Genomic DNA, 27400 nt, shown 5'->3' on the forward strand with positions numbered 1-27400 from the left:
CAGCTGTCTTGTTCACTGCGAGGAGCCTGTTTGACCCGTTCATTGTCTCGCCACGTCTCTCTAACCTCTTCATTCTGTCTGGCAGCATGAACAGAATTAAGAGCGTCGCTGTGTGAAGGTCAGACATACTGTTTGTGTCTGGCCAAATGGGTGGTCTGTAACCTCGCTGCTGGGGGGTTTATTATATGTATGTGTGGCAGAGTATGAGTGCAGCGTGCAGGGTTGTGACCTGTGACCTCACAGGGATTCTCTTTATATGCTCTGTCTTTGTCTCCATACACTCTCCACACATTCCCTCATATTCAGAGATGTGTAGAGACCAAACCTGCCCCCCCTGATGGATTATCCCGTCCTCCATTTCAGCAGGCTGTTTCATATATCCATTACTCTATATGTGCAGGCATGGCAATCTACTGCCTGAGCAAAGATGGAGGGGTGTGGGGTTTTATTTTCCCATGTGGGATATACAGAGGGGGGATTGTGCCCCACAGGAAGCAAGCAGCCGTTATTTGTCCAAAACATCCATCTCTGCGCTGAAGTTGGAAAAGCCTTGGAGCGAAAGTAGTAGGTCCTTGTGACTGACCTCCTTTGTTCCATTTTTGCTTGTGTCATCACATTAAGACTGAGCTTAGAATGTGCCCGAGAGCCGTGAAGCTGTGCACACATGTGGTCTATTGTCTTTAAAAGAGCATCGTCGTGCACAGTGGCAGTGATGAAGTCACACGTCATCATCACCATTAAAGAGTTAAAAAGTAAAACATGACTACTATGTGGTGAAACAGCTGTATTGATAGCTTAACAACAAGATCTGTGAACTGGAGACGATCTGCAGACTATGAGATTGTAGCAAGTCTTAAACAGTTTTCGATCAGCGTGTCCTCCATCGACCACCCTACAACCATCACACACTTTCATCTCATGCTCATTATTGTTATAGCACATTAGCTGTACTGTGTTCATTGTTCATTGGGGGTTATTGATCATCTGGTTGAGGGACCACCACGGAGAAGTGTTAAGCGAGCTCACGGATGACTGACTAGACCCTGAGCTGTGCTGCTGCTCGTCTGCTTCCCCGGCATGATGTCCTCATAAAGACTCTGACATTCACATCCAGCCCTCCACCCAGCTCTCCCTCTCCACTTCAAAGGCCACAGAACTGATACATCAATAATGCAAAATGACTCCAGCTCTGCCAGCCAAACTCAGATCCTGTCACGTGGCCCCTCAGTCACCCCTCTAACACTCACGACCTCATGTCCTGCTAAACCCACCCACCCATCTTATCATGATCACGCTCATAGAAATCCATTCTCTGACAGCTTCTATCAGGGGGAAGTGCAGTTTTCAGGTGATGCTCACCAATCTAGCGTTAGTGGAAGACAGATCTAACGATGGAGGTCAGTGGTGAGGACTAACTGAAGGATTTTGTACTGCTTTCAGCGATGAAGCAGTCAGTGTACTCCCTTCTGTTCTTAGCCAGAGTCTTACCTTGTGTGAACATTGCTTCCAAACACATTTAAAAATGCAACGGTGAAACATTTTTAATGAAGTTCAGTGTGGAACCACCTTTCCTCAAGTTCCACTCCAGGCTGCTTTATGGTCCCCTACTGCCGTCTGGTGGACGTTTCTATTATTGCAACTAGACTAAAGCGTTAATGTCCACACACAAGCTCCAGACCTTTTAGAAATGCTTTTGATTTTCTTGATTAAATAAAATATTGTCCTTTTAAGCACATCATTTGTCTTGTTGTGTTTTGGAACTGTTGAGAATCTGAGTCACTAAAGCGACACACCCGAGCCAAAGGAATGGGCGAAGCATCATCAGCTGTTTAATCACATAAAGTTGTGGAGAGACACTCAATTTTTGCTTTTCTTTGTCTGTCATCTGAAACTAATTTATCCCACAGTGCACCTACACTGTGTGTTTGCACGGAGGGACGAGACATGCAGCAGTTCCACACTTCTACCATATGAGTTTGTTGTAGATCAGACCAAGCGGGCAATCTGGAAGCTATTATGTTGTTATGGTATGATGGATCACGTCAAAGGCATGTCCGCTGCTCTGTATTCGATCACCCTAAAGCCAGGTTGTGTGCGTGAGAGCTCCATTTCCCAGAAAAGATGCACTTATCGTGACTGTTGCCAAAGAAAGGAGACGCCTTTGTACTGGAAGTTTATCATGTGAACTCACATCAGCAGTCAGCTGTAATACTTTATATAGTGTTTAACCACAAAGTAACCTGTTATATTTGCAGTTAAAACAGATATGATGCAAATGCTTATAAAGAACATGTGCGTCATTCTCCGTCAGGTTAACATGATCCTAATCATCACTTTTCCTTCTTTGTGTCTGTTTCAGGTCCTTGGCACTCCCTCTGAGGATATGTGGCCTGGTGTTAACTCCCTGCCTCACTTTAAACCAGGTAATTACCAGATCTTAGTATAGTTTTAATATACACACTGGCAAAAATCATGGCATGCATGATTAACTCTGTCTCTGTGGTGTAAGTCTGATGTTGTAGCAGTGCTACCCTGAAGATACATAGATCACATAAAAACAAAGGAGAGTGTTGGAGGAGGACTGAGGCCATTTGTTGTGACCATTGTATGGCTGCTGTTAGCATACAGCTTGCTTTTGCACAGGCATCAACACTTTGTACAATAAAATCTAACAAGATGCTAAAGAGTTAGCCTGAAACCGTATCTATGTAATAGATGCTATAATACTGCCGCTATGCATAAATTTTACTGTCATTAGTATCTTTAGTTGTTTGGTGTGCGGTTAAAGATAGCCTCTATGCTAACACTTTAGGCTATCTAATTCTGACTGACGGGGCGGGCAGATTGATCCAAATATCGATAATATCGATATCAATGCCGGTGCTGCTGACTGAAAGCAGGTGTCCTGCTAACTCTTCAGTCTACAGAATCAGAACGACAGATAACAAGATCACATTTTAGTGTCCAGGTTTTGAGGAAAGCCGCAGAAGCTGTTGCGACTTGGTTGTCACGCTGTTGTGTGCATTCTCAGAACTCCAAAGCTTATCATGAATATGAGGCAACACTGCCACCTACCAAAAGCTCACTGTACCCCATTAGTGCACCAGCAGCAGAAGAGGGGGTGGCAGCCATGCCTTCTGGGAGCTCATTAGGGCTTTTTAGATAGGACATGAATAGAGGGACTGCAGAAGAGCTGGAGCTGAGAACAGGGGACAGGCAAGGATGGACATCAAGAGGGTTAGCGCGAGGGTTCGGGGTAGTGAGGCATCACAAAGCTACAGTATGTGACCCAGCCTCTTATCTCCAGTGGCCAATTAGAAACCTACTGGGGTGGCTTTCGTGGTCACATGCACATACAACCCATACTAATGTGACTTTGCATCCTGTGGCCACAGCGACAGTTGGCTCTTGTTAGCCTCTCGCACACTGTGTTGCACAGCTGTGCTGCTGTCTCACCCACACAAATGTACACACATGCCCGGCTTTGGCTGGCTCCAGCCTGCGAGCGCCGCGTCTCTTCATATGACGAGTGCATGTTCAGGGCTTCTTGTGGCTGCGCTCTCAACAAACACGGGAAAAAGTGAGACGCTTGTGAAGCCCTGTAATGCCTCTGAGTGCACATCAATTACAACCTGAGTGCAGACACACAGTGAATGAGAGGATAATGCAGGAGCAGTTTTTAAGCACAAGGGAGAAATTGAACTATAATCTCCTGGAAGTGCACTTCAGGTCTAATCTGAAATCTTCTAATCTACACTGTGGCAGGAATAAAGTTCATGTTTTTCTTTGGACATCGACTGTTTTTTTACTCATTTTCTAGGCTTTGTATCTGACCAGTTTTAGAGGATTTGTGTTTGCTTGGTTGTTTCTCTCATTTATTAATCACTTTAGGTAAAAACGTGCTCACGGCATAAACTGATCTTAGACAATCTTTAGGTACTTTGTTATTAGCAGCATGTTGTTTCAACAATAACACAGTTTGTCATCCATGAAATAGCCCCAACAAGATGATTCTTAAGAGTTACTAGCAAAAAAACTTAAGAAGTCTTAGTAGGTGTGTCCTTAAAAAATCAGAGGAAACTGGAGGATCAAAGAAGAAGTGCCCAAAAGATGAACCACAGCAGGAGAACGGTAATCCTTAATGATAGCAGGTGTTATACTACAGCTATAGCCTCCATAATCTGAATGATATTGTGTTGTATGCTAACACTTTCACAAAACTGAATGACAGGCTAGCCGACATAAGCAGATAAAGAGATGGACATATGAATAAAGCAGATCACTAGCAGAGCTCATTAAAACAAATATAATGGAAATCACAGCTGAGTAGCTGCAGTGGCTCTGTGGAGATATTGTGTGCAGACCAGCAGTGGATGGTGCTGAAACAAAACCAGTCTCTGCTGACACACTGAGTGGTAAAGAGTTAGGTCTGTGATTAAAGTGTGAAGACAGATGCAAAGACAAACTACTTGAGTATTTTTCTTTAGGTTTGTAACAATAAAAATCTGTTACTGACTTTGATTTTTTGCAGTATTTGAAACGTATAGATACAAACGAGCGTCTACATGTCTGAGGCTGCAGTGAGCAGCAGGTGGCAGTGTTGCGTCAGTCTGCAGAGTTTCCTCAGCAGGACTGAGCTCCTCTCAGCCGCCCGTTGTCCAAAAACACACGACTGCTGTGCCGAGGATCCGTCACATATTTCTCTGTTACTTCCACATAAATTCTGCAGCACCTTCCTGTCTTTCTTTTCTGTCCCGCTCCAACCTGAATACATCGCTGCACTTTCAGACACGATGCTGCGGCTTGGCCTTGAGTGAAGGCGCCGCTTTTTTTTCCACATTTTTGTGGGAATGAAAAGGTTCCACAGATACTTCCTCACTTCCAGCCATATCTCCCTTTAGCTGCCTCCCGCCGCTCTTGGTCTCAGTCATGGTCCAGCTCAGACTGCGTATCTGAAAATGAAACCTTGAAGGGAGGGCGCATATAAAACCTGCAACACAGCTGCACAGTGCACACAGGTACAAACATGCAGACAGTCTGACCAACACCTCAGACACAGTATAATGAAGGTTCTGGTTGATTTGAGCTGTGATTCTGACATATTAATGAATACATTTCAATAATCATGTTTTGTGGTATTTAAAGAAAGGACTAACATTTGCACCAGTATGCTCGAAATATCCAAAATTATGACTATTTTGAAGCATGCATGTTTTACCAGCACAGCCTGGCTCCACCCCTCCTCCTGCTGATAGCTGGAGCCGTCTCCCCTGGTGCTCAGCGAGCTCTGGTCAGCTCACGCCGGCGCACCTGACACCAGCCTGGGCGACAGGACCCACTGCTGGCTGTCTTGCAAGCTGCAGGCTGATGCTGGAACAGGCTGTCTGGTTGCAGGCTAGCTGGATCAGGCCAACAGTGTGGGAGTCCAGACGGACTAGCTCACTGGGTGGCTGGCTAGCTTGTACAGTAGCTGACTGCACGCCAACATGGCAGTTTTGGCTGTAATTAAGAGAAGAGCGCTGAGCCTTCACACATTCACAGCATAGCGATCATAGCTGCAGAAGCGCGCAGACACTGCTTCACCAAACTCCTCTTGCAAATATGACAATTTAATGTGGTTTGGCCTTGCAGCAGAGGCACATAGTTCACACTGCATTGCTCAAGAGGATTTCATTCATTTTCCAGTCCTCAAACTAATACACAAAGCAACACTTTGTGTGATAACATTAAGCTGTTTTGCCTGGTCGTCGCAGGCCTTCACTACAGCACACATTTTTAAGATTTCAGACAAAGAATTAATTACATTGACTGTGGCTGCATTCCTTTAAGATGATCCGGTGAACTGTCCGGCACAGCTCAGTCTGAGGAGCACAGTGTTGAAGGTATAACTTACAGTGACAGGCCAGCTTTGTACAACATTGCATGTATATTTGTGTTTGCACTTTTCATGAGTGTGATTGTATAATGCAGGAACTTGCCTTTGTGGCAAACTGTTAGCTTTGGTTTTAAAATGTGGGACCGAAAAATGTATTTCCGGATGAGGTGCTGCCTGCAGAGCCAGAGAACCAAAGAAGATTGAGATGGATCCCAAACTAAATGTATTTAAGCTTTTGATTGTGGTTCACATGAAGCTGCAGTTAAAGTCTGACAAGCTAGTTACTGCAGCACTAACCGATTCAAAGTACTTGCTTTACCAAAATATATCTTTTTGCAGGTTTTGAGATGTTTTACTGCCATTTTTATACCGCAAATGCTCAGTTTGATGCAGTTTCTTTTGACGTGTGTCTCTATAGGACATGATCATCAAAGATAAACAGCCCCTGCTATGTGTCCAAATCTAAGAGGTAGCCAATCAAAAGGGAGCTGCCTTAAAGCAATAGGAACTAAAAGCACCGAGGCTATGTTTATTTCTTTTTTATTATTTTGATTTGAATCTTGCAGAACTACTCTAGTAGAATCCAAGAATAAAAATATGGAAGTGAAAATGGCCCGATTTGAAAAAGACAGAAACACAATAGCAACACTGCAGCAGTGAGCTGTGCTGGGTGGAGATTAGCAGCCAATTAACACAAGGGAAGATCTGAAACTAGGCGGCCTTCTCTGTGAGGCTAAGCTAAGGCCCTGCCACTATTTGAAAAATCGTAGTTTGCAATTAATTATTGCAGCATCTATGTCTCGTAATTTGCTGAGACGTGCACGTAGAAGTTTGGTTTGAAGGTGTTTTAGCAGGTGTGTGTCATTAACCCAGCAGCAGCTCTTAGTGCAGCCATTTAATTGCTTGTTGTTTTTTTCTCGTTGCAGACCGCTTTACAGTGTACAGCGCAAAGAAGCTCAGACAAGCTTGGAATAAGTAAGTGAGCTGTGTGTGTGTGTGTGTGTGTGTGTGTGTGTGTGTGTGTGTGTGTGTGTGTGTGTGTGTGTACAAGCCTGCATGCAGCATTACTGCAACATCATATGTGTGACTTGTGTTGTGCGACATCAGGCAGGAAAAGGGCAGGGCTTGGCAGTCAGGGCTTCTCCCAGATGTGTGCCACTGTTTGCCCCAGGCGTACATCTGGAGTGGAGACAACGGCGGGCAAAAGGGGAGTGTGACTGTTTTCCAGAGGGAATTTGAAATAAGCAGCAGGGAAGTGATTTCTATAAAACTCCAGCTGTCTATTCAGCTACAATCACAAAGTATAGCTGCTGGAACGAAGATTCGTCGTCACTAACTAAAGCCGTCATCACACAGGACGCTAAGACCTGCGTGCCTCCTGTGATTTGGAATAATTACACAGGTCATCCTTAATCCCCAGAGAATCTGCTGCGCCTCTAATCTGGAAAGTAAAGAATCTGCCACAAATTACTTCCCATGATGTGCCAAACATTCTGCCGCTGTATGAATTATCGCCAGAGTCATCTGCATCAGTGTATTTTATTTTATAATGATAACTGTCAATAACAAGATTCAAAGCTAGAAAACATGCCCTCAGTGTGTGCTCTTTAGTGCCAGGACATGAAAACCAGGGAGTTAGTTTCGAATTTACACTTGGATTTTTATCTTTGGACAGTAAGTCCTAAAACCTGGAAATGGTTTTTCAGCTTCTGCTTCCCTCATCTTCAAATCACTGATCTTTCTGGATGAGTTCTTGGTTAGATGTCTTTATTCAGTGTAACCCTTACATGTTTTCACAGTTTCTCATATAATATGCATTTGTTAACAAGTGGATCAGAGAGAGTACAGACATCGTTGAGGACATTTAATGTCGTATGATACAAAATACAAACGTTTCGTGGTGATGACGCTGACTTCTACCTCAATGGTCTCATTTACTTTAGATCCTAATGTTGCTGTTTTACTTCTGACGATGTGTATTCATGCTTCAAACTGTTATTTCTCCTTATGTGAAGCTAATGTTACACGATAATGCAGAAGCAAGTGGGCCACAGTGATGCTAACGTCTGGGATGACATACAAAACATCATCCCTGCAGCACTTATTTCATGCTCCACGCCGTCGTGTTCTCCTGGCTGCAGTTATACATTTTACCCCCAAATTAATATCGACCCTTTCACACGTAGTGGGCACTACAGTGGACTGACATTTTTACATTTTTAAACCAGTCAAATCTGTTCAATATACTTGATCAATTGAATAACTAAAGCTTAAACATATGAAGTTGAAATGAATAATTGTAGTTGTTACACAAACATGAAATATAGATATATTTTTGTTCCATTTATTTAATATTGTAAACTGAACGTAATCAAAATTGTACTTAATACTAACATTCAAATATGAATGTTATTATATTTCACTGGTAGTCTAAGTCTAAACCAGACCAACTGATATGTAGTCGTGTGTTTCATAATACATGTATGAAAAATGACCACATGTTAACATTTTTCCAAATGAAAAATGTATTTTCATAAACACGGCAATAACTCGAAATAAACAAGCACTAAAAAGACAAGAGCCTTTCCCCTTTTAGCTCAAAGCCTCACATACCTGAAGGATGAATGTCAAACCAGGAGCGCAAACACAAACGCTCAGAGTATTTAAAAAACAAAATGAACAAAACAAAGGCTCATGGTACTCAATTACTCCACGTTATCGTGTTTTACTTACACTTTTCAGTTGTAGTTGCTGACAATAAATAATATTGATTTGAATAATTAATGATTTTAGAACAAGATACTGATGAGTATAGATACATAATTCTCAAATATTTAGATTCAATTTTAAACAGAAATATTAGGCACATGCAAAGAAGGTATTCTGTGAACCACATACTGAATTTTTTGTCTGAGATAAATGTAAATAAATACCTTAATTAACACAAACACATATGTTAACATTTTAGTAAAATTTATTTCAGCTCATCAAACTCAAATAATTACTAAAAGGATATTCACAGAGTCTATCAAGCTCATCTAACTTATATTTATAGTGATATTTACTAAGCCTCTGAATTACTTTTTAGAGTGTATTTGTGTCAGTGTTGATGGTATACTTGCACATAAACCACTACGTTGAACACTGATGTGCCACTCCATACTAAATTCATAAGTCAGAACGTCTGTTGTCCACCTAAGTGGACATGTAACAAACTCTTTGAAAAGTACATTTAAAAAATAAAGTTCAAAAATCTTTTTTTCATGCCTAAAGATGGATAAAAATCCTGATTGAGGTTGTCATAATTCATGCATGAAAGGGTTCATAATATAAACTGATTAGTAACTGAAACACTTGGGATTTTAAGCTTATACGCTGGGTTGTAACATCAGCTGGGGATATCAGTTTGACCCCAACACTTACAGTTAATTGCTCATTGGCTGGTTGGTGTTTTATATGGTATGAAATTCGACGTGTTTCTGAGAGGCTTACTTTAGGATCCAAATATCAAAGAGTTGATCCACAAGTTCTCAGAGTAAGTATTTCAGTTGGATGGGTTTGATTTGAAAGCAACTAATGTAGAGTATAATGATTTTAATAGAAGGATCCTTTAACCTCCTGAGACCCGAACTCTTCCACTGCAGCATTTTTAATTTCTCTTTGCTATTCGGGCTGATTGGGACCCGATGAATGTAAAAACAAAGAATTACCAGATTTTTTTTTTTACTTTATTTTTGTTTTTAAGAAAAATCAGAGCCACATCTGAAGATATTCGTTTAAAATGTTGATAGAACAGTAGCAGGATAATGTCCTTGTAAGTGGATATCAGGCAAAATTGAGTATTTTGGTCTAGATAACCCAAAATGTGATGTCCACATATGTGGACGCCAGGTCCTAGGAGGTTAAAGAAGTGAACTGAAGCATCCGAGGACAAATGAAAAGCAGACATAAATGTTAGCTGCGGTGGATTCCTCGGTCCCTCCCAGTCTCCTGATTTTCTCGAGTCCAGGAGGAAATAAAAATTTGCAGAAAGAAAGTGAGGTGGAATGTTAATGGCCATCACTTCCTCTCAACTGCCTTTCATCACAGTCCAGGGAACGGTGAATTCGATATGAACTCGCTATGTCCTGCCCTGAGACTTGGCTCACCCCCTCGTGCTCTCTGTGTTTCTGGTTTCCATCAGCCATTTTTCTCTGCTGCACTGTTTTTCTTCCAGCTGTGAAAATGCGGACGGCTGATGGACAGGAAATCAATCTGTGTCTATGGGGGTTTTATGTGTTTGTGTGCTTTGACGTGTATTGTAGTACAGTTGTTTCCCCCAAAGGCCAGAGGCAAAGTTTTTGTTAAAGCACTGCATTTAAAGTCTGTGTCACAGGTGACAAGAGTACAAAACACGGCGCTGTGGTCAGGTCGCAGCAACAACAGCAGCTTTGAAATGAAAGGTTTTTGTTGAAATGCAAATGAAATGTAAACCAGATCTTTTCCTCACTTCACACCAACTGCTGCTAGGGCCTAAAAATACACTCAGCGGACACTTCATTAGTTACACCTCGTCAGACCTTTTTTGTGGCATAGATTCAAAATGGACGGTGGTTCCTCAAAGATCTGTACATGCATGATGTGGCTCGACCGTTCCAAAGGTTTGAGTTTATATCTGGTGACTGCTGATGTCTGATTGGCCACTTTGAGATGATTTGAACATGTGACATGGTGCATTATCCTGTTGGAAGCAGGGGTGTGAAATGTACGGCCCGCGGGCCACATCTGGCCCATTAAAAATGTCATATTATTAATATCCCAACAGTACGTGGGAGACGAAACTTCAGCCCTGCTGTGAATCCATGCAGGCAGGGGTGCGACACACCATGTGGCCAATCACACGCAACGACACACTGGGATCATACCATTGTGTGAAAGAAGGAAGGGGGGCAGACGTTCTGTGGTACGGGCCAGAGAGACGTGAAGCCCGATTTAAAGACAAGCGTGTCGAGAGAAGTGAATAAATGAGTTAAAACGTAAAATTATCATCTGTCTGCATGTCAGTGATATCGAGTGTCTAAATGAGTCTCGCAGGCCTGAACGTGCGCTGGAAGCCATTTATAATTCTTGTTTGATCTGCCGCTCGACACAAACAACCACAAGCAGAAATCTTTACTTTTAACTGTATTTGCACAAGTTTTGCAGTTTTTTCCTACAAATTTCCCTTATGGCCGTTCATACCTCACAAAGAAATTAAACAGTAAACACATAACCTGTTGAACCCCAGTGCCCCTGGAGGCGAGAGGGAGAACAACTGGATGATCAGATCTGTTATTTAAATATTTATGTATAAAGTTTGAGACCCCTGCATTAGAAGATGGGGTACACATAAAAACCCAGGCTGGCTTTGACATTTAAATGATGGTCTGTAGGTACTAAAGGAACATGGATGGGTAGTCTTTGTGCATGAGGTTGCTGCGATGTGCACAGACTAAGTATAAGCAGGAGTATATGCCAGTGGTAAAACTCACCACGGAGTACTACAATTACTTTATTAAACGAAAAGTGAGGTGGAAAACTACTACTACTATCCTCAGATCAGTTGCACTGGGGCCTGTTTGGTCATGTGTTGCTGCCTTCACACTTGGTTTTTATTCAACAATCTCGTCATTAAATTAGTCAGACATGGTGAAAGCATTTCATAGAAATTCTTCAGACAAAAAACACAAAAGCTTTCTACCTAAACAGCTCCGAGTGGCCGAGATGAAAGGTCTCCTCTGCTACTTTCAGTTGTGGTGACGAGACAATAGAGGCAGGTGGTCTCCTCGCCCTCGCTTCTCGAAAGTCCTTCCTGTAGTTATTTTGATGGATTACCATGAAAAAGCACTTGCCATGCTCCAGTGAAGAAGGAATGCCTCAGCCTGCTGTGAATGTGTCATCACCTAGATCTGTTTGATAGCCACAGGAGACACTATCGATCTTAATGCAGATGTTGGCTCGTTCGCTCAGCTAAGTTGGCAGCAATAGCAGAAAGGAATGCACACCTACCATGCATCAGCAGCTTTCAAAGGCCAACATACTGATATCCAGGAGACTTCACACCAACAACTATGTGCCTGCACTCTGTGCGCCTGCAGAGAAAAGACAACACCTGAATCCAGCTTCACTTACAGACTGCGACTAAACAAAGGCACGTTCATAAGGTTTCACTGGAAGATTTGTTTTTAATGCAGTAGAGTTTATCATTCCAGCTGCAAGTTTGGGACATGGTCATATTAACCTCACAGTAATATAAATTAGTGTCCCCTGTTTACATCCAGGCTAATTATATCAATTTTTCAGTTTTAGTGAAACTGGAGGTGGGGATGATATATAGATCTGCAATAGGCAGATCTGCAAGCGCCTCCTCTGATTGGACTATCGGTAGGGGTGGGCGATATAAATGATATACGATAGAAACGATATAAATTTGGCCAACGATAGAGATACTATATCGCTCTACCGCGATAGCACATGTTGATGATGTCATCAAGCTGCACCTGTTTTGGTCGAAAGCATCGCAGCGGCTACAACCATTATCATCTGCAAATTATGGCGGGCGACAGTCACAGCAAAGAGATGAAGCACTTTTGAAACATGGGGAAAGCCAAAAACTGCGCTTCCTCCACTTCCGTAACATTGATTCATTAATGCTGAATTCTCTCGCAGCTGCTCTGTTCCCATGTTGTTTCAGTATATTAATAACTAACCTCGTATTGTGGATGAATGATCTCAGTTGTTCTCCTGACTGAAGTTTGGCCCGTGTACAGCATCCTGCTATGCGATTGCATTTGTCCCTGACCACCAGAATCCCTCATGTTAACTTTTATCAAGTGGAAAAAAGTTGGCGTTCATCCTCCAACTAATGTTATGCTAACATAGCTGTTAGCTAGCAATCACGTAGCACAACATTATATAGCAGGTAGTCCAACTTCAGTAACCTGCAAACGCCACTGCTGTTTAGTTTTCTGTCTTCATTTATGTTGGAAGTGGTAGCAGAGCTGTACGTTTGAATTAGTTTCAAAAATCTCTCAGTCAGAACATGGTAGGTCATGTTTAGGTGGAAACTAGCGAGCTAACTTCCTGTTAACTTCTAACTCCGTTAAATTTAATAAATTCTGTTTTCATGGATGTAAAACTTAATTGTTACACCTGGTAAAGCAGCAACGCTGATGATTTTATTAAAGATGAAAGAATTTAGACCGTTTTTAACTCTTAGTGTTTGTTTGACTTTGGGACCTGAAGCTGACGGAGTTTTGGACCCAGATTACTCCGCGAAGCTCCTCACTACGGCAGCCGTAATGCTCTGACGATCCATCAAGCAGTGCGGCTTACCAAAGTTGTACTAAAACATTTTTTAACAGATTTCTGCCCAAATCGGTTCGAGGTCAGTAAGCACAACCAGAATTCATACATAAGGGGCACTCTCAATTTTTGAGAAAATTAAAGGATTTTAAGTCTTTATAGTGTGGAAAATACGTTATACAGAAGAAAAGAATATATTGTGATATATATCGTTACAGCACATGCTTCAAATTATACCGCGATGTGGATTTTAGGCCATATCGCCCAGCCCTAACTATCGGTGACCTAAGGAGTGATGCTCTTGGTTTGGAGGCCACCTTGACTTCGGCCACAGTTTTCATCTTCAGCTCAGTAGATGCAGCTGCTGTTGCAGTTGGTCCATACTGCTCACAATTGCTTCCACTGTGCTGCAGCTTCTGGGTCTCCAGCTTCAATATTATAGCGCTGAGCTGCCAGGTGCTTCTTTGTCTATTACTTTAATGTTCTCATGCCTTAGTTTTAGTAGCCTCATTTCTCATCAAGACGTCCTGGTTCCCCAACACTGGACAAGGACTTTGTTACAGCAACGTGTGAGCTGGTGTGGCTTCAGTTACATGTTGTTCACTCATGTGTGGTAGTGAAAATTCAGATGTATGTATTGTAGCCAGCAGGGACGATATATAGAGCAGCAGCCCCCACCCCCGGACCACGGACCGGTACTGGTCCGTGAGTCGTTTGGTACCGGACTGCAACACCTTAAAGGCCGGTCTGCGACGGTCCGCTGGTCTATAAAATAAAATAATATGACGAAGACAAAAACTGTGGTATTTTGTAAATATAATAATAAACGTGAATTCACTGTGTAACTCTGTAACTTTATTCACAGCGTCCTCCTGAAATGCGCCAACAACATTGAGAGTATTATTCTCCTCTCTTCCCCTTAATGCTCTCTGGTCGCTATGGTAACGTGTAAATATTCCTTTCAAAATAAGACACACAACTACAACACGGGAAAAAACCCAGGGAAACCGAGTTAGCGATAAAAACCCTGAAAACCATAAATTCCACACCCGAGCCTCAACTCTCACGGCCCGGTGCCAAACAGCTCACGGACTGGTTCTGGGGTGGGGACCGCAGATTTAGAGGATCGAATGAAGTGTTTAGTTATCTGCTAACACTGGCAAGCTGCACCTGTAAACTGTACAGGTGGGATAGTGGAGGTCTAGGATGTTACAGTCCCAAGCTCTAGCAGGCAGCAGTGCGCTTTCTCTCTTTTCCAGTAAAGAATGAATGGTTACCTTCAGACTGCCACTAAGAAAACCAACATATAATCCCTGAGCAGGAGCGATGAGTAACCATGTTTTACACAGGTGTTTGGATGTGAACCTGCAAGGAAACGAGGTTGTTGGTGCTAGTGCTGCTAACAGCAGCCACAGTGTGTAATTCACTTTGATTATTGAAGAGCATAGTTTTAGAAAACGCTCTTTAATATAAATAACTATCGTTTTCTTACTGTTAGCCTGGACAATAGGCCTGATTAGTTTTTCCTCCTTTTAAAGACTAAAAAACCCAAGAGCAGTTCCTAGTGATCGTAGCTTTTCCTCCCTTAGCTTGTGTTTAGTCTCTGTTCCCATGACTGCTCTCTTCTTTTCCTGTATCCCACGAGTCGCTGCGTTGCCTATGTTTCCTCAGTTGCCTGTGTTTCATAGTTTCAGTTTCCTGAGTCCAGTTTAGGTTCTAGTTCATGTACAAGGTTTTTGAGTCTTTTGTAGAGGTAATTTCTTATGGCGAGTGTATCCAGCGAATAAAGTTGTGCTTTGAGTTTAATCGTCCGTCATTTGGGTCTTTCCGCCTGCCTGCCACACAGCAAAACATGACACCTGGATGCTTTCTGTTTAATGAAGCTCTTTCTTTAACCTTTTTTGTGGTATTTTGTCTGCTTGAGCTTCCAAAATATTAAATAGTTGCACAAAATCATGGCTGTTACCTCTTTCATCTTAATCCTAATGTTATCATTTGGCTCTAAAACACAAAACCGTAGAACAGCAGGCCTTAATCTATCGGTACACTTTCACACACTGTCTGGTTTGTCTTCAAAGTTTTCAGTAAAGTTACACCCAGTATGAGAAAGAAGCTTGTAGAGGCCCTGATGGACTTCATTAACTTTATCTCTGCTTCTGTTCTGAGTGGCGTTGATGAGTTGAACAGAGAGTTATCCTCCCTGCATCTCTCCGCTGATAAGTTGAGTCGAGATCCCCTCTGAGAGTCATGGGAGTGGCTGTCAGAGTGCTTGACTAGGGACTCAGCCACGAGAAACCCAGAGAACATGAGAGGCGTTCTGAGTACTGCGAGCGTGGGGCCGGTGAGCAGCGCAGAATAACATCATGTTTATTTAATGCAGTAGATGCCTCATTACTGCCTGAATTTGTTGCTATTCGCTTATTTTCAATCTTTCCTCTCCCTCGGCGCTGCTAGCTGGGCTGGTTCAGGAGTTCAGTGACTCCCAGTTCGAACGAACACACACACACACACACACGCACGCACGCACGCACGCACGCACGCACGCACGCACGCACACACACACACACACACACACACACACACACACACAGTCTTTCTTTAATGAGGCCCTTCATTGTTTCTCACGGTGACCCAGTCAACATGTATGATTCAGACTCAAAAGAAAAAGGTGTGAGCTTTTGCATGTGTGCGTTTCTTAGATGTGTTTTTCCTCTCGAGTCAGCAAACCTTCAGCATAATTAAACCGCTTGCTGCTTGTTGTCAGCAACTCTGTGATTTGGAGAAAGTTGCTCTGTCTGTGTTTAGAACAAACTGACTGTATTTTACTTGGATGCCTTTACTGCCTATTTCCAATGAATGTATCTCCAGATATACTGTTCACGTGTCTTTTCGGTGTCACTCTGGTGTCTGACTATGTGTAACTGTGTGTTTAAGGTTGGGCTATGTGGACCATGCTGAGGAGTTGGCCTCCAAGTTCCTCCAGTGCTTCCCAAAGAACCGGCTGTCAGCTCAGGCAGCACTGAACCATGAATACTTCAGCAACCTTCCTCCACGGCTCTGGGAGCTGCAGGACAGTACGTAACACATCATCATTGCCTGCAGTGTCGCAGCCATTTGCCACCATGTATTGAAATACAGTGCTGATAGAGACCGCTGAGATCCTGCCCACACCCAAGGAAAAGCCAGTTCAAGGCTCTCTGCTAACTTTGTGTCCTTTTCAATGCTGTCTGCTCACTAAAGAAATAAAAAGGTCTGTGCTCAGTTAAAACATCATCATGAATCAGTTCAAGTCATGACTGTCCATGATTGTCTTCTAACTTTATCCTTTGGAAAAAATCCAAAACAGGCTATGAAACAGATACAGAAACATGAGACGAGTCATTTAAATTTGAAGGGACACGCTTTTCTTTCTTTCACCTGACATAAGCAAGTGTCTGTCAGTCACGTGATATTAAATCAAAAAATCACTGCTATGTATCAAATTAAACACTCTAAAAACAACAGCTGGACAATGTTAGTCTTTGTTGTTCAGTTTTAACATAGCTGTATTCAAACCCCCCGAACAAGATGGCCGTGCAGAGATGGAAGTCTGGATGCAGCAGTGAGATTTAGCTTTTCCTCAGTATGTGTGTCCAAGCATTTTTCACTGAAAATCTATTATCCAAGTGTTTGTTTATTCAGCCAACACGTCTGACAGTGTGCGGCTTGTGTGAGCGTGTAGTGTGGAAAACTGAAAAAACTATGCTATGTTTGTACAGAAGCTCACTAACATGTAGCTTAGCTTTAGCATCAGCTCCTGAGAACTATGAGGCAAATCCATTGCAATGTTCTGAAAATAACAGGAAGTTAATTGTTGTAGTTTGAACCACTGAACTTAATCATTAACAGCGTGTTCTGCAGAACCTGCTCCAGCACACAGCTCTCGGTGACAATTAGCACATTTCAAAATGCTCTGCATTGAATTGCTGCATTTTGCATCAGACATCACATTTGTGCTTGGAGTCATAACTCAATTCTGAACACATGTTATACACACAATGCTTTACTTTTTTTATCTGACTGTGAAAATGAACTGCAAGGACGAAGACACTCCTTATAACCCCACAGCCCAGCTGCAGCTGTCTCAGCCATACGGTGCCGTCAGACAGCTTAATGATGCAGAGTTAGTTAAATGCAAAAATATAGTATATATTTGTACACATTAGAACCATATAGTGCAGTATTCTATTAGTGCGGAATAGAAAATATCAATGACTGTGCAATAGAACAGCACATAATAGTAGGAAGGCTCTCAGTAGTGAATAGTACAGGATGTGATGAAGAGGAAAATGTCTGGTGGGGAGTGTGGGCGGTTAGTGAAGCTTGTCCAAAAAGCTCAGCTGCAGTTTGCACAGAACTTCTCTTTGACAGTGTGAGCCCGGGGTGCACAAAACCATACGCATGCCAACAAACCACAAGTCTCCTGACCTGATACGCCACCTTTGGTTCTTGGTCGCTGAAAGCTGGAAACCCAGCTCTCATTACCAGTGTCGGGTCAATTTCATACGCCAGTTGAAAGTGTTAGGTCAGTGTTGGTCCATCACAGATGCACAGAAATGCAAGTGGACAGAAAACGTAAAACATGAACCACACAGTGGTCGGACGCAGAGAACTTCAAAGATTCAGCCGAATTCAAGTCAGGTGTGATGTTAATTTAATGGACTGCGAGCACTGAGGAGTCTGCTGTGCTGAATGCTCAATTAAGTCATTAATTTGCTTGTTAATTAATTACACACTGTAGAAATATTAACAGTTACACAGACGCGATGATGCAGCGGTTAGCACCGTGTTTGTGTGTGTGTGTGTGCGTGTGCCCATTTCCCCTCTTCTGATGTGGCTTTGCTTCCATGATTACTGCAGGTCAGGGTGATTCAGGTGCAGGTGTGTGTTTATTACCTGTCTGTCACCTCTGTGTGTCTCTTACTTGTTGCCAAGGCTCTCTCTTGGAAGCCTCTGAAAAGTGGAAAAGGATGTTTTTGCCTTGCCTCTCATCCCGTTTTTTGGCTTTCTTCAGCTCACGTAGATCGTAGTCGTCTCTCTCTATGCCATGAAATTTGCAGATTGTGAAGTTTAATAAACTCCTTGCTATCTAAAATATAACAGGACACTGGAGTAAACTCTCGAGCATCTCACACTTCTGATAATCAGCTGTCTGCTTGACGTTTATTCAGCTGTGTAAAAACTTTAATCTCAGCCAAACCGATTTACTCAGGAACAAATAAAATACTAAAAAAAATATAACATTACATATTACAAATAACATTTTTAAGTGATCTAAGTGACTCATATATCATGTTTAACCTGAGTAGCGAAAGACGGCGGTGGGTTTGAAAACGATTTGCCGGGAGTCCGGTGTTCTCACGGCTCTAGTGAGCCTTGCCCCCGGCTAGCTATCGAGCTGGTGGCTAACAGACGTCTCCGAGCACTTTTGAAAATATGTGGTGTCTTGAGCAGATATAGGCTCCGTCCACACGTACCCGGGTATTTTTGAAAACGCGGATTTTTCTACGCGTTTGCACCTTTCGTCCACACGTAAACGGCGTTTTCGGTCACTGAAAACGGAGATTTTTAAAAACTCCGGCCAGGGTGGATATTTTTGAAAATTCAGTTTTTGCATTTACGTGTGGACGAGAAAAACGCAGAAAACGCAGTGTCAAAGGTGTGCGCCGTTTTTGACGTCACACTGTGCGCCACGTTATTGTTTCGGTGAAATGGTGTGATGTTAATTTAATGGACTGCGAGCACTGAGGAGTCTGCTGTGCTGAATGCTCAATTAAGTCATTAATTTGCTTGTTAATTAATTACACACTGTAGAAATATTAACAGTTACACAGACGCGATGATGCAGCGGTTAGCACCGTGTGTGTGTGTGTGCGTGTGTGTGTGTGTGCGTGTGCCCATTTCCCCTCTTCTGATGTGGCTTTGCTTCCATGATTACTGCAGGTCAGGGTGATTCAGGTGCAGGTGTGTGTTTAATACCTGTCTGTCACCTCTGTGTGTCTCTTACTTGTTGCCAAGGCTCTCTCTTGGAAGCCTCTGAAAAGTGGAAAAGGATGTTTTTGCCTTGCCTCTCATCCCGTTTTTTGGCTTTCTTCAGCTCACGTAGATCGTAGTCGTCTCTCTCTATGCCTGAAAAGAAGGCAGCTGTGTGGATGCCGATGAGACAGTAGGCCCAGTTGGACCTCTGCTGTCCACTGCCATACGCTGAGTTTGATTTTGCCCAGAGAGAGCGTGTCTCTGTAAAGAAGCCCCAGCTTTCGACGCATCTTCATTTTGGAAGCTCGTGTATTTTGGGCGCAGCAGTCAGCGGCTTTAGGCAAAGCTTCACAGTTAGGCTACGTTTCAATTAATCCTACAGAAATGCTTGAAAGTATGTCAGAGATGACTGCCTATCCATATTGTCTGACAAGCTACAGATACATGTGTAAATCCCTTACGCTGTAATTCATTAGTAGTGTGAAAAGCCTGCTCAGCAGACCTGAGTGTGCCACCACTGACGCGCTGCTTATTTTAATGACAGAACTGCATTTTTAATTCCCCCCGATTAGGATTTTTCAGTATTATTAATCCTGTTATCAGCACCCAGCAGGTTGTCGTGTCTGAAAAGAATCAGAAGGCAGCGGTCAGTGAGAGAGAGGAAAGAGATGCCTCGTTTTGATTTTTGTATGCTCGCTTTATCTCTCTCTTTTCGGCATGCAAGTGTGCCACAGGAGAAGCAGCGGCGCAAACTGAGGGAAGAATGGGAGTGAATTAAAAGAGTTTAGAAAATGAGGACAGGAGTGGATAAGCAGGAAAATGGTATCTCAGTATCGTGGGGGAAGGATGTGTCAAAATTATGCAAATGAAGAGTGAGTGTGAGATAAAGAAGTGGCTAATTACTCCAGCTGTGAGTATTTGGCTGCGACTGCAGCATAGTGATTGTGTTGTTTGGCAGAAACAGGAGCCAATGGGAACGGTCCGCCAGAAACATGCTGCACTGCCGTGTAGTTAAAATAAACCAAATGAAAGAGATCCTGACTTTTCTAATGACAAACACGCCAAAGGAAAGTCAAGGAAATGTCTCGTGTTCTCCCTGACGAACAATGTGTTTTCTATGGTCAACTGTGCGCTCTATTATCCTGTGTATTATGGATTTGTTCAGACAATACCCAGACAGATTACAGCGAACAATGAAAGAATTACTGAGACAATGGAGCTCCCGAGGTTGCTGTTAACTGTGCGGATTGCCTTGTGACATTTTTAATTTGATTTGAGTGAGAGTGTGTGGGTGTCTGGCAGTGCATGGAGAAAGTGCAAAGGCCTTTGGATAAGCAAAATACAAGTCCCCTCTCTCAGGGCTGGATGTGGAACAGACATTAAAGTACTGAGACACAGCAGTTGTCCTCCAGTTCCACTGCTCTCTTGGCAAAACTCTGCAACTATTTCAGAGTCAGAGATGAAGATGTGTTCTCCTCACAATGGACAGCGTCGATTCATTTCCCACCCCCAGAGGAATTTGGTTATAAATGCAGCTTTTTAATCTTATTGTTTTCCAGACAAGGAGCCAAAGGAGCTTCAAAGATAGAGGATCCCCACACTGATTTACAAATTTTTAACCAAAAATGAAACATGCTAATGCTCTTCGACCAGTTTGAAAACCCTGACGCTGTTTGCTCTTCTTCTGTTTTCATCTCACATCCCCCCAAATTCCCTTGATGATTAATAATCATCTGCCTCGCTGTGCAGTTTAGGCTTCACAACTGCAAACAATGGTCACCGTTCCTTCTTCTGTTTGGACTGAATCCAGGGAAGGCATTCCTATTAAGTCCTTTGTATAGAAATGAGCTGTAATTCAGCTGAGGGCTCAACAGGGGTCAGTCCATCCATCCAATCTCTTCCACTTATCTAAAAGCCTGGAGTGGGTGGAGCCTATCCCAGCTCAGGGGTCAGTCAGTACAAGTAAATAAAGAGCTAAATGAACCCCCTACTTTTTGTAGCTTTCTTAAACACCGCATCGATAATGTGTCTGAAGCGAAAAAGGAAGACTTGGTCATTTCATGCTGATTGGTCAGTTAAGGTTTCGTGACATATTTCGGTGGCACTCCATTTCCAAGCGGTATCTGTTGTCTTCATCCACACAAGAAACTGCCTAGGAGACTTAAGGGAAGACTCGATCGTCACAGTGTAACACAACGTTTTTCAATTTCAGTGATACCAGTCTGTCCAGTCAGGATGTAAACACAGGCCAGTGGGAATCCATTTCACCTGCTTTGAAAGTGGACAACAATCAAAAAGAGGATGTTTTTGAGGTGGTGACCACTAGGGCTGCCACAAACGATTGTTTTGATAGTCGACTAGTCAGATCATCATCCATTGGACGTAAAACGTTCAGCTTCTTGCACCAGCAGCATCTGCTCTTATTTAACTATCATTATCTTACAGCTTTAAGTGTTTAAGTTAAGTGCTAACTAAAAATAAAGACAAGATGATAGTTTGTTAAATTTTAATGAAATTTGCAGATTGTGAAGTTTAATAAACTCCTTGCTATCTAAAATATAACAGGACACTGGAGTAAATTCTCGAGCATCTCACACTTCTGATAATCAGCTGTCTGCTTGACGTTTATTCAGCTGTGTGAAAACTTTAATCTCAGCCAAACCGATTTACTCAGGAACAAATAAAATACTAAAAAAAATATAACATTACATATTACAAATAACATTTTTAAGTGATCTAAGTGACTCATATATCATGTTTAACCTGAGTAGCGAAAGACGGCGGTGGGTTTGAAAACGATTTGCCGGGAGTCCGGTGTTCTCACGGCTCTAGTGAGCCTTGCCCCCGGCTCGCTATCGAGCTGGTGGCTAACAGACGTCTCCGAGCACTTTTGAAAATATGTGGTGTCTTGAGCAGATATAGGCTATGTCCACACGTACCCGGGTATTTTTGAAAACGCGGATTTTTCTACGCGTTTGCACCTTTCGTCCACACGTAAACGGCGTTTTCGGTCACTGAAAACGGAGATTTTTAAAAACTCCGGCCAGGGTGGATATTTTTGAAAATTCAGTTTTTGCATTTACGTGTGGACGAGAAAAACGCAGAAAACGCAGCGTCAAAGGTGTGCGCCGTTTTTGACGTCACACTGTGCGCCACGTTATTGTTTCGGTGAAATGAATTCCTACAATACTGTTACTGTTAATTCTACTCTCTGCAGTGTTTAAATGCTTACATATACACACAGTTACTGTCCCTCCACACATACGACTCGGTTCTGCTTCTATGCCCCATCCTTGTTTACTATTTCCCACCGAGGCTGGTCAACATTTCTACACGGTTAGGAATATAGCGCCACCTGTTGCTTTGGCATGTTCATAGCAGCGTTTTCCTTCATTTCTGCCTTTACGTGTGGACGGGATTATTTTTTAAAACGAAAACAGAAAATCTCAGTTTTCAAAAATACCCGCGTACGTGTGGACGTAGTCATAAACAGCAGCAGATATTTGAAGTTTACACAGCTACATTCTCGCCTGAAAATATGTTAAACGTTTATTTTGTGACCCAGAAAGAATAATAAGAGTAATATTAAAACTAACTAGCTGCCGCCATTGTTGGAAACTGAGCTGGGCTGCGCTATGAATTCTGGGACACAGCTTCTTCTTCTTCGGGGTTTAACGGCAGCTGGCATCCTTGTACATGCAGTGCTGCCATCTTCTGTGTCAGTCCGTTATTACACTCTTAAATCCTGCTACTTATTCCTGCGGCTTTTGTGATCTTACAAAGCTTCAAACGGCGCGTCGACTATTAAATCAGTCATCGACGATTTTGATAGTCGACGTAATCGTGACTAGTCGACTAATCGTGGCAGCCCTAGTGACCACAGACCGTTGCTCTCTCCAGCTTTGCATTCCGTTCATGTCCTGTTACTGTTGATAGCAGGAGGTCGTGCTTGCACCTAATTCAGGTTGCACAGGTCGTCCAGTTGTTCCAGGACTGCACATCCATCCATGACACCTCAAGTGGGTGTGCTGCGTCTAACACGCTAGTCCCAAGAGTGTGGCGGAGACACCAGGAGACAGACCTGCAGAGGGCCATAGAAGGCCAGCATCCTATGACCTGCTAAAGCCCCACAAAATAAGCCCCACAGGCTACTCATGTGCACTGTCAGAAACAGACTCCATGAGGGTGGCAGGTTCAATTCAATTTTATTTATATGGTGCTAAATCACAACAACAGTCGCCTCAAGGCGCTTTACATTGTACAGTAGATCCTACAATAATAGATACAGAGAAAAACCCAACAATCATATGAGCCCCTATGAGCAAGCACTTGGGCGACAGTGGGAAGGAAAAACTCCCTTTTAACAGGAAGAAACCTCCGGCAGAACCAGGCTGGGGAGGGGCGGGGCCATCTGCTACGACCGGTTGGGGTGAGAGAAGGAAGACAGGATAAAGACATGCTGTGGAAGAGAGACAGAGATTAATAACAGATATGATTCAATGCAGAGAGGTCCCAGATCTGGGACTTGTGCCCCTTCTGTTCACAGATGAGAGCAAGTTTACACTGAGCATACGTGACAGAATGAAGGAGTCTGGCGAAAAAGATTATGCTACCTGCGACCTCAACCAGAATGAGTGGTTTGGCAGTGGGTGACTGGTCTGAGAATACAAGTACTTGAAGAAGTTCTTAGACTAGCAGGACCCTGACTGCTGTTGGGCACCAGGATCCAGACCCATTGTCAGACCTTAAGCAGGCGCAGTGGACCCTGGGTTCTTCCGGGTGTAGGACAGTTTTTGCAATTATTGTTGAGCTATGTTGTTCGCAACAAATGACAGAGTGTATATCAGTAAACATATTCAACATTTTTGAGAGTTCTTGGATGTTTAGAAGATTACGCTACGCTGACAACTGCAAAGACAGGCTGAAGTAGAGCATTTTTCCAGTATTTAAAGATATTGGTATGGGTGCGCTACTGGCTCTTGTGGTATTTTAGAATGGTTTATTTTCTTTCTGCAGTGTCTATACTTCTCCATCCCAAAGTCAACAGTAAAACTTTCACACATTCAACGCAACTCACACAATTGTGTCATTTTTTTACAACATTTATTAAAACCTTAAAGACCAGTGAGGACGTGTGTTTTAAAAGGCATTAGCTCTGTTAGCGAGGTTGCGAGTCTCTGCAAGTTGAAACTCATAGTGTATAGAAATGAACTCAAACTAACCAGTGGCATTAATTGTGGAACATATTTCTGTCATTTGCTGAACTGATTGTGTTATCACTGGAATGGTCATTTTAAAACTGAAATGAGCTTTGCCACACGAAGCAATTTAAAGATCCAGTTCCTCCCGACACAAATATTAAAGCAGGGAAAACTGTTGCTGCAAATAAATATTCTAATATTCACTTTTTAATAAGCATCTCTATCTTCAACAACTCACTTGGAAATGTTCTTGCTGTCAGCCTACATACTTCTAATCCGCTCGCGTCCTCTTCCCCCTGCAGTGTCTTCTATCTTCACCGTACCAAATGTCAAGCTGCAGACAGAGAGCGGGGACAGCATACAGGTGTGTGCACGAAGGAACAGTCATGGAAAGGCATCCTCTGGCAGCAAACACTGACCTGAGGCAGCATCCTGCACACGACTGCCTGACAGGTACGCGCTCATTAGCAAACAGTATGCTGCAGCAGAAGCAGCATGAAGTAACACACTCTCAAAAGAATAACATGGAACATGCAGACAGAAGGTGAAACTTTAATGATATGGATATTTTCATGCGCTATATTGCTTGTGTAGTATGTGAAGTAGTACTTGTTTGTGTCGCATGTGAATTTGAGTAGTGTGTTCTCAAATCAAACACGGCCACTTGTTCTCTGACCACAACTGACGTTTGCAACACTTTACTGGGATTGTCGTGCTAGCTACGGCATTTTTTTGAATATCTGTGACTTGCTGTTCCTCTGAACACACATAATATTTAATCACGCTACACAGGTCAACACTCATAAACACAAAATCTGTAGTCTTACCTGAAATGCTTGAATGCGCTGTTAGCTAAGTAGCTTGGGTAAGGCATGCACAGCATCCCACAGGCCGCCGCTGCTTTGGGGATATGCTATGAAGTTAATATTTTCTAACAAGACATGTGGAACAAGTGCTTATGGTCGTGTTTTATCAGAGTTACATGTCTTTATATGATCAAATATGGTTTCAGTTTATTCTTTTGTGCATACAGTGTGGCCTTATAGAGGATAACTAGCTAAACAGTAGTAAACCATTTCTAAAACCTGGATGTTTACTCTCAGTTCATGCTTTGTTAATATATTCTGCATATTTATCTGTCCATATATATACATATGTATGTATCTTCGTTGTATATGTGACACATGCAAGGGCCTAATGTTGTTGGATCATTTCTTATAATTGATTTTACCAAGAGCTGATGTTGCAGTGGGATTTATTTTTCACTCATGCTCCTATTAGTGAGTCGAATCATATTTGTACATCTTTGGTTTTTTTATAAGACTAATCAGCCGATTTTCTCATAAATACAAGAAGAAAATCAAACAGTGATGTAATGGAAAAAGTTTATCTATTAGAACACAAAAATGTCAAACAACATGAAAGTCATTAGCTATTCCCTCGCACAGTTCTCTGTCTGACACTGATCTGCATCCTGCCGACCACCACGGCCTTTCTTTTAACACCGAAGCCATGAGATCTGTGCCGCCTGCACTAAAGCAGAGAATCCAGTAATAGATGGAGGAATGGCTTTGAGTGGGCGAAGAGGGTGTCCCATTCTTTAGAGACGGGGGTTCTCTTTCAGGGCTCAGATAAAGCGCCGCTATTTGCATGTAATAAGAGGTGCAGAGGCCAGGCATGGGGATAATAGTTGGCCTAATGATGGAGCAACACAGGGCCACAACAGTGCACTGTGGGCCAGATTAGATCTGTAATTGCTGACAGGTGCATATATGTAGCAGACGCAGCAGCTCCTCAACTAGTCGTCACCAACTTTCTCCAGTGTTTCATTTCTTGACGTTTCATCGAAAAAGGTTTGATACAAAGTAGATGTATTTACTATTCTAGGGATTTTGTGTGTGTGTGCCCTGATCTGGGGCTAATGGCTTTCTCTCTCTCGCTGTGTGTGTGCATGCGCGTGCACATGTGGAGGGTGGAAGTCACCCCACCGAGAGCGCTGTGTCCTCTCAGCTGCTGCATTTACATTGAAATCAGGCTCTTTGTCCAAGCAGGCCTAAAGCCTGGCAGGCTGGGAGAGCTGCACTGATAGCAGCCTAATCCCTGTGCACACATTCCCATTAATACGCTGACAAATTACACCAACACATGCACACGGCTTTTTATGCTTCCCCTCAAATGTAACTCATGCACCAGTATAACGCTACAATATAGCACTAAACAGCTGCACACTATAGAATATGATAGTGTTTACTGTCATTCTTTTTAATGGTGATTGTGAGTATCACTGTGCTGCTCTGGGCTTTCCAAACTGCTGTTTGTGAGATCAAAGTGCAGGATGTCAGTACTTTGAAGTTTAGTGATTGTAAATGAATGACAGTGGTTCTGGTTAAAAAATTTTTTTTTAAATTCTTACATTTGGGGGACTCACAAAGCATATAACAAAAGGATTAATTGAATAAAAAATCCATTCCAGGTTCCATGGCACACGGACGCGCCGGCTTTGCAAAACTGTTTGCAGATAGATAACGACGCTCCGTTAAAGAGCGCTAAAGGTAGATTAGGACACTTTGCGTTTTGGCTGTTTGTTCTTGGCTAGGCTAGCATACTAAAAGCCAAAGGCTGGGTGTCGGCACCCAAAACTGTTTGGATACGGGTGTGAATAAAAGTAAAATTTATCCAGCGAATTTAAATGTGATATGAAGTGGAGCCTTACAAGCATGACTTTCTTTACAATTACACCTACTGTGTATCTGAGAGAGTGAGAACACTTCTGTTCACACAGATATACAGCATCAGCTGTTTAGTTTTTTAAGGTTGGCTACAATTAAATGGATTTTACATAATGGTTTCAGTTTTGCTTAATGTTGCACTTATACCACACACAGCATACTGAGATGTACTCAAAGAATGAGCGTAAATTCTTGAATGTAATATGCACGTGAATATGTACGGACCTGCTCCTAAAGCCTTTCTGCTAAAATCAGAG

General features: G+C 42.7%; 1 protein-coding gene across 5 annotated transcripts in view; it reads left to right on the plus strand.

Annotated features, from left to right (window-relative positions):
• cdk14 (cyclin dependent kinase 14) overlaps nt 1-27400 on the plus strand; it is a 224853-nt gene that overhangs the window by 151908 nt on the left and 45545 nt on the right. For all 5 annotated transcript variants that reach the window (XM_026184457.1, XM_026184458.1, XM_026184462.1 and 2 more), the window contains 4 exons: nt 2360-2423; nt 6802-6850; nt 16133-16272; nt 24717-24867. In XM_026184457.1, coding sequence (XP_026040242.1) covers nt 2360-2423; nt 6802-6850; nt 16133-16272; nt 24717-24832 — 369 coding nt within the window. In that variant the 3' untranslated portion in view covers nt 24833-24867. The remainder of the gene's footprint in view (nt 1-2359; nt 2424-6801; nt 6851-16132; nt 16273-24716; nt 24868-27400) is intronic.

The sequence above is a fragment of the Astatotilapia calliptera genome, chromosome 11, assembly GCF_900246225.1.
Source record: "Astatotilapia calliptera chromosome 11, fAstCal1.2, whole genome shotgun sequence".
Lineage (NCBI taxonomy): Eukaryota > Metazoa > Chordata > Actinopteri > Cichliformes > Cichlidae > Astatotilapia > Astatotilapia calliptera.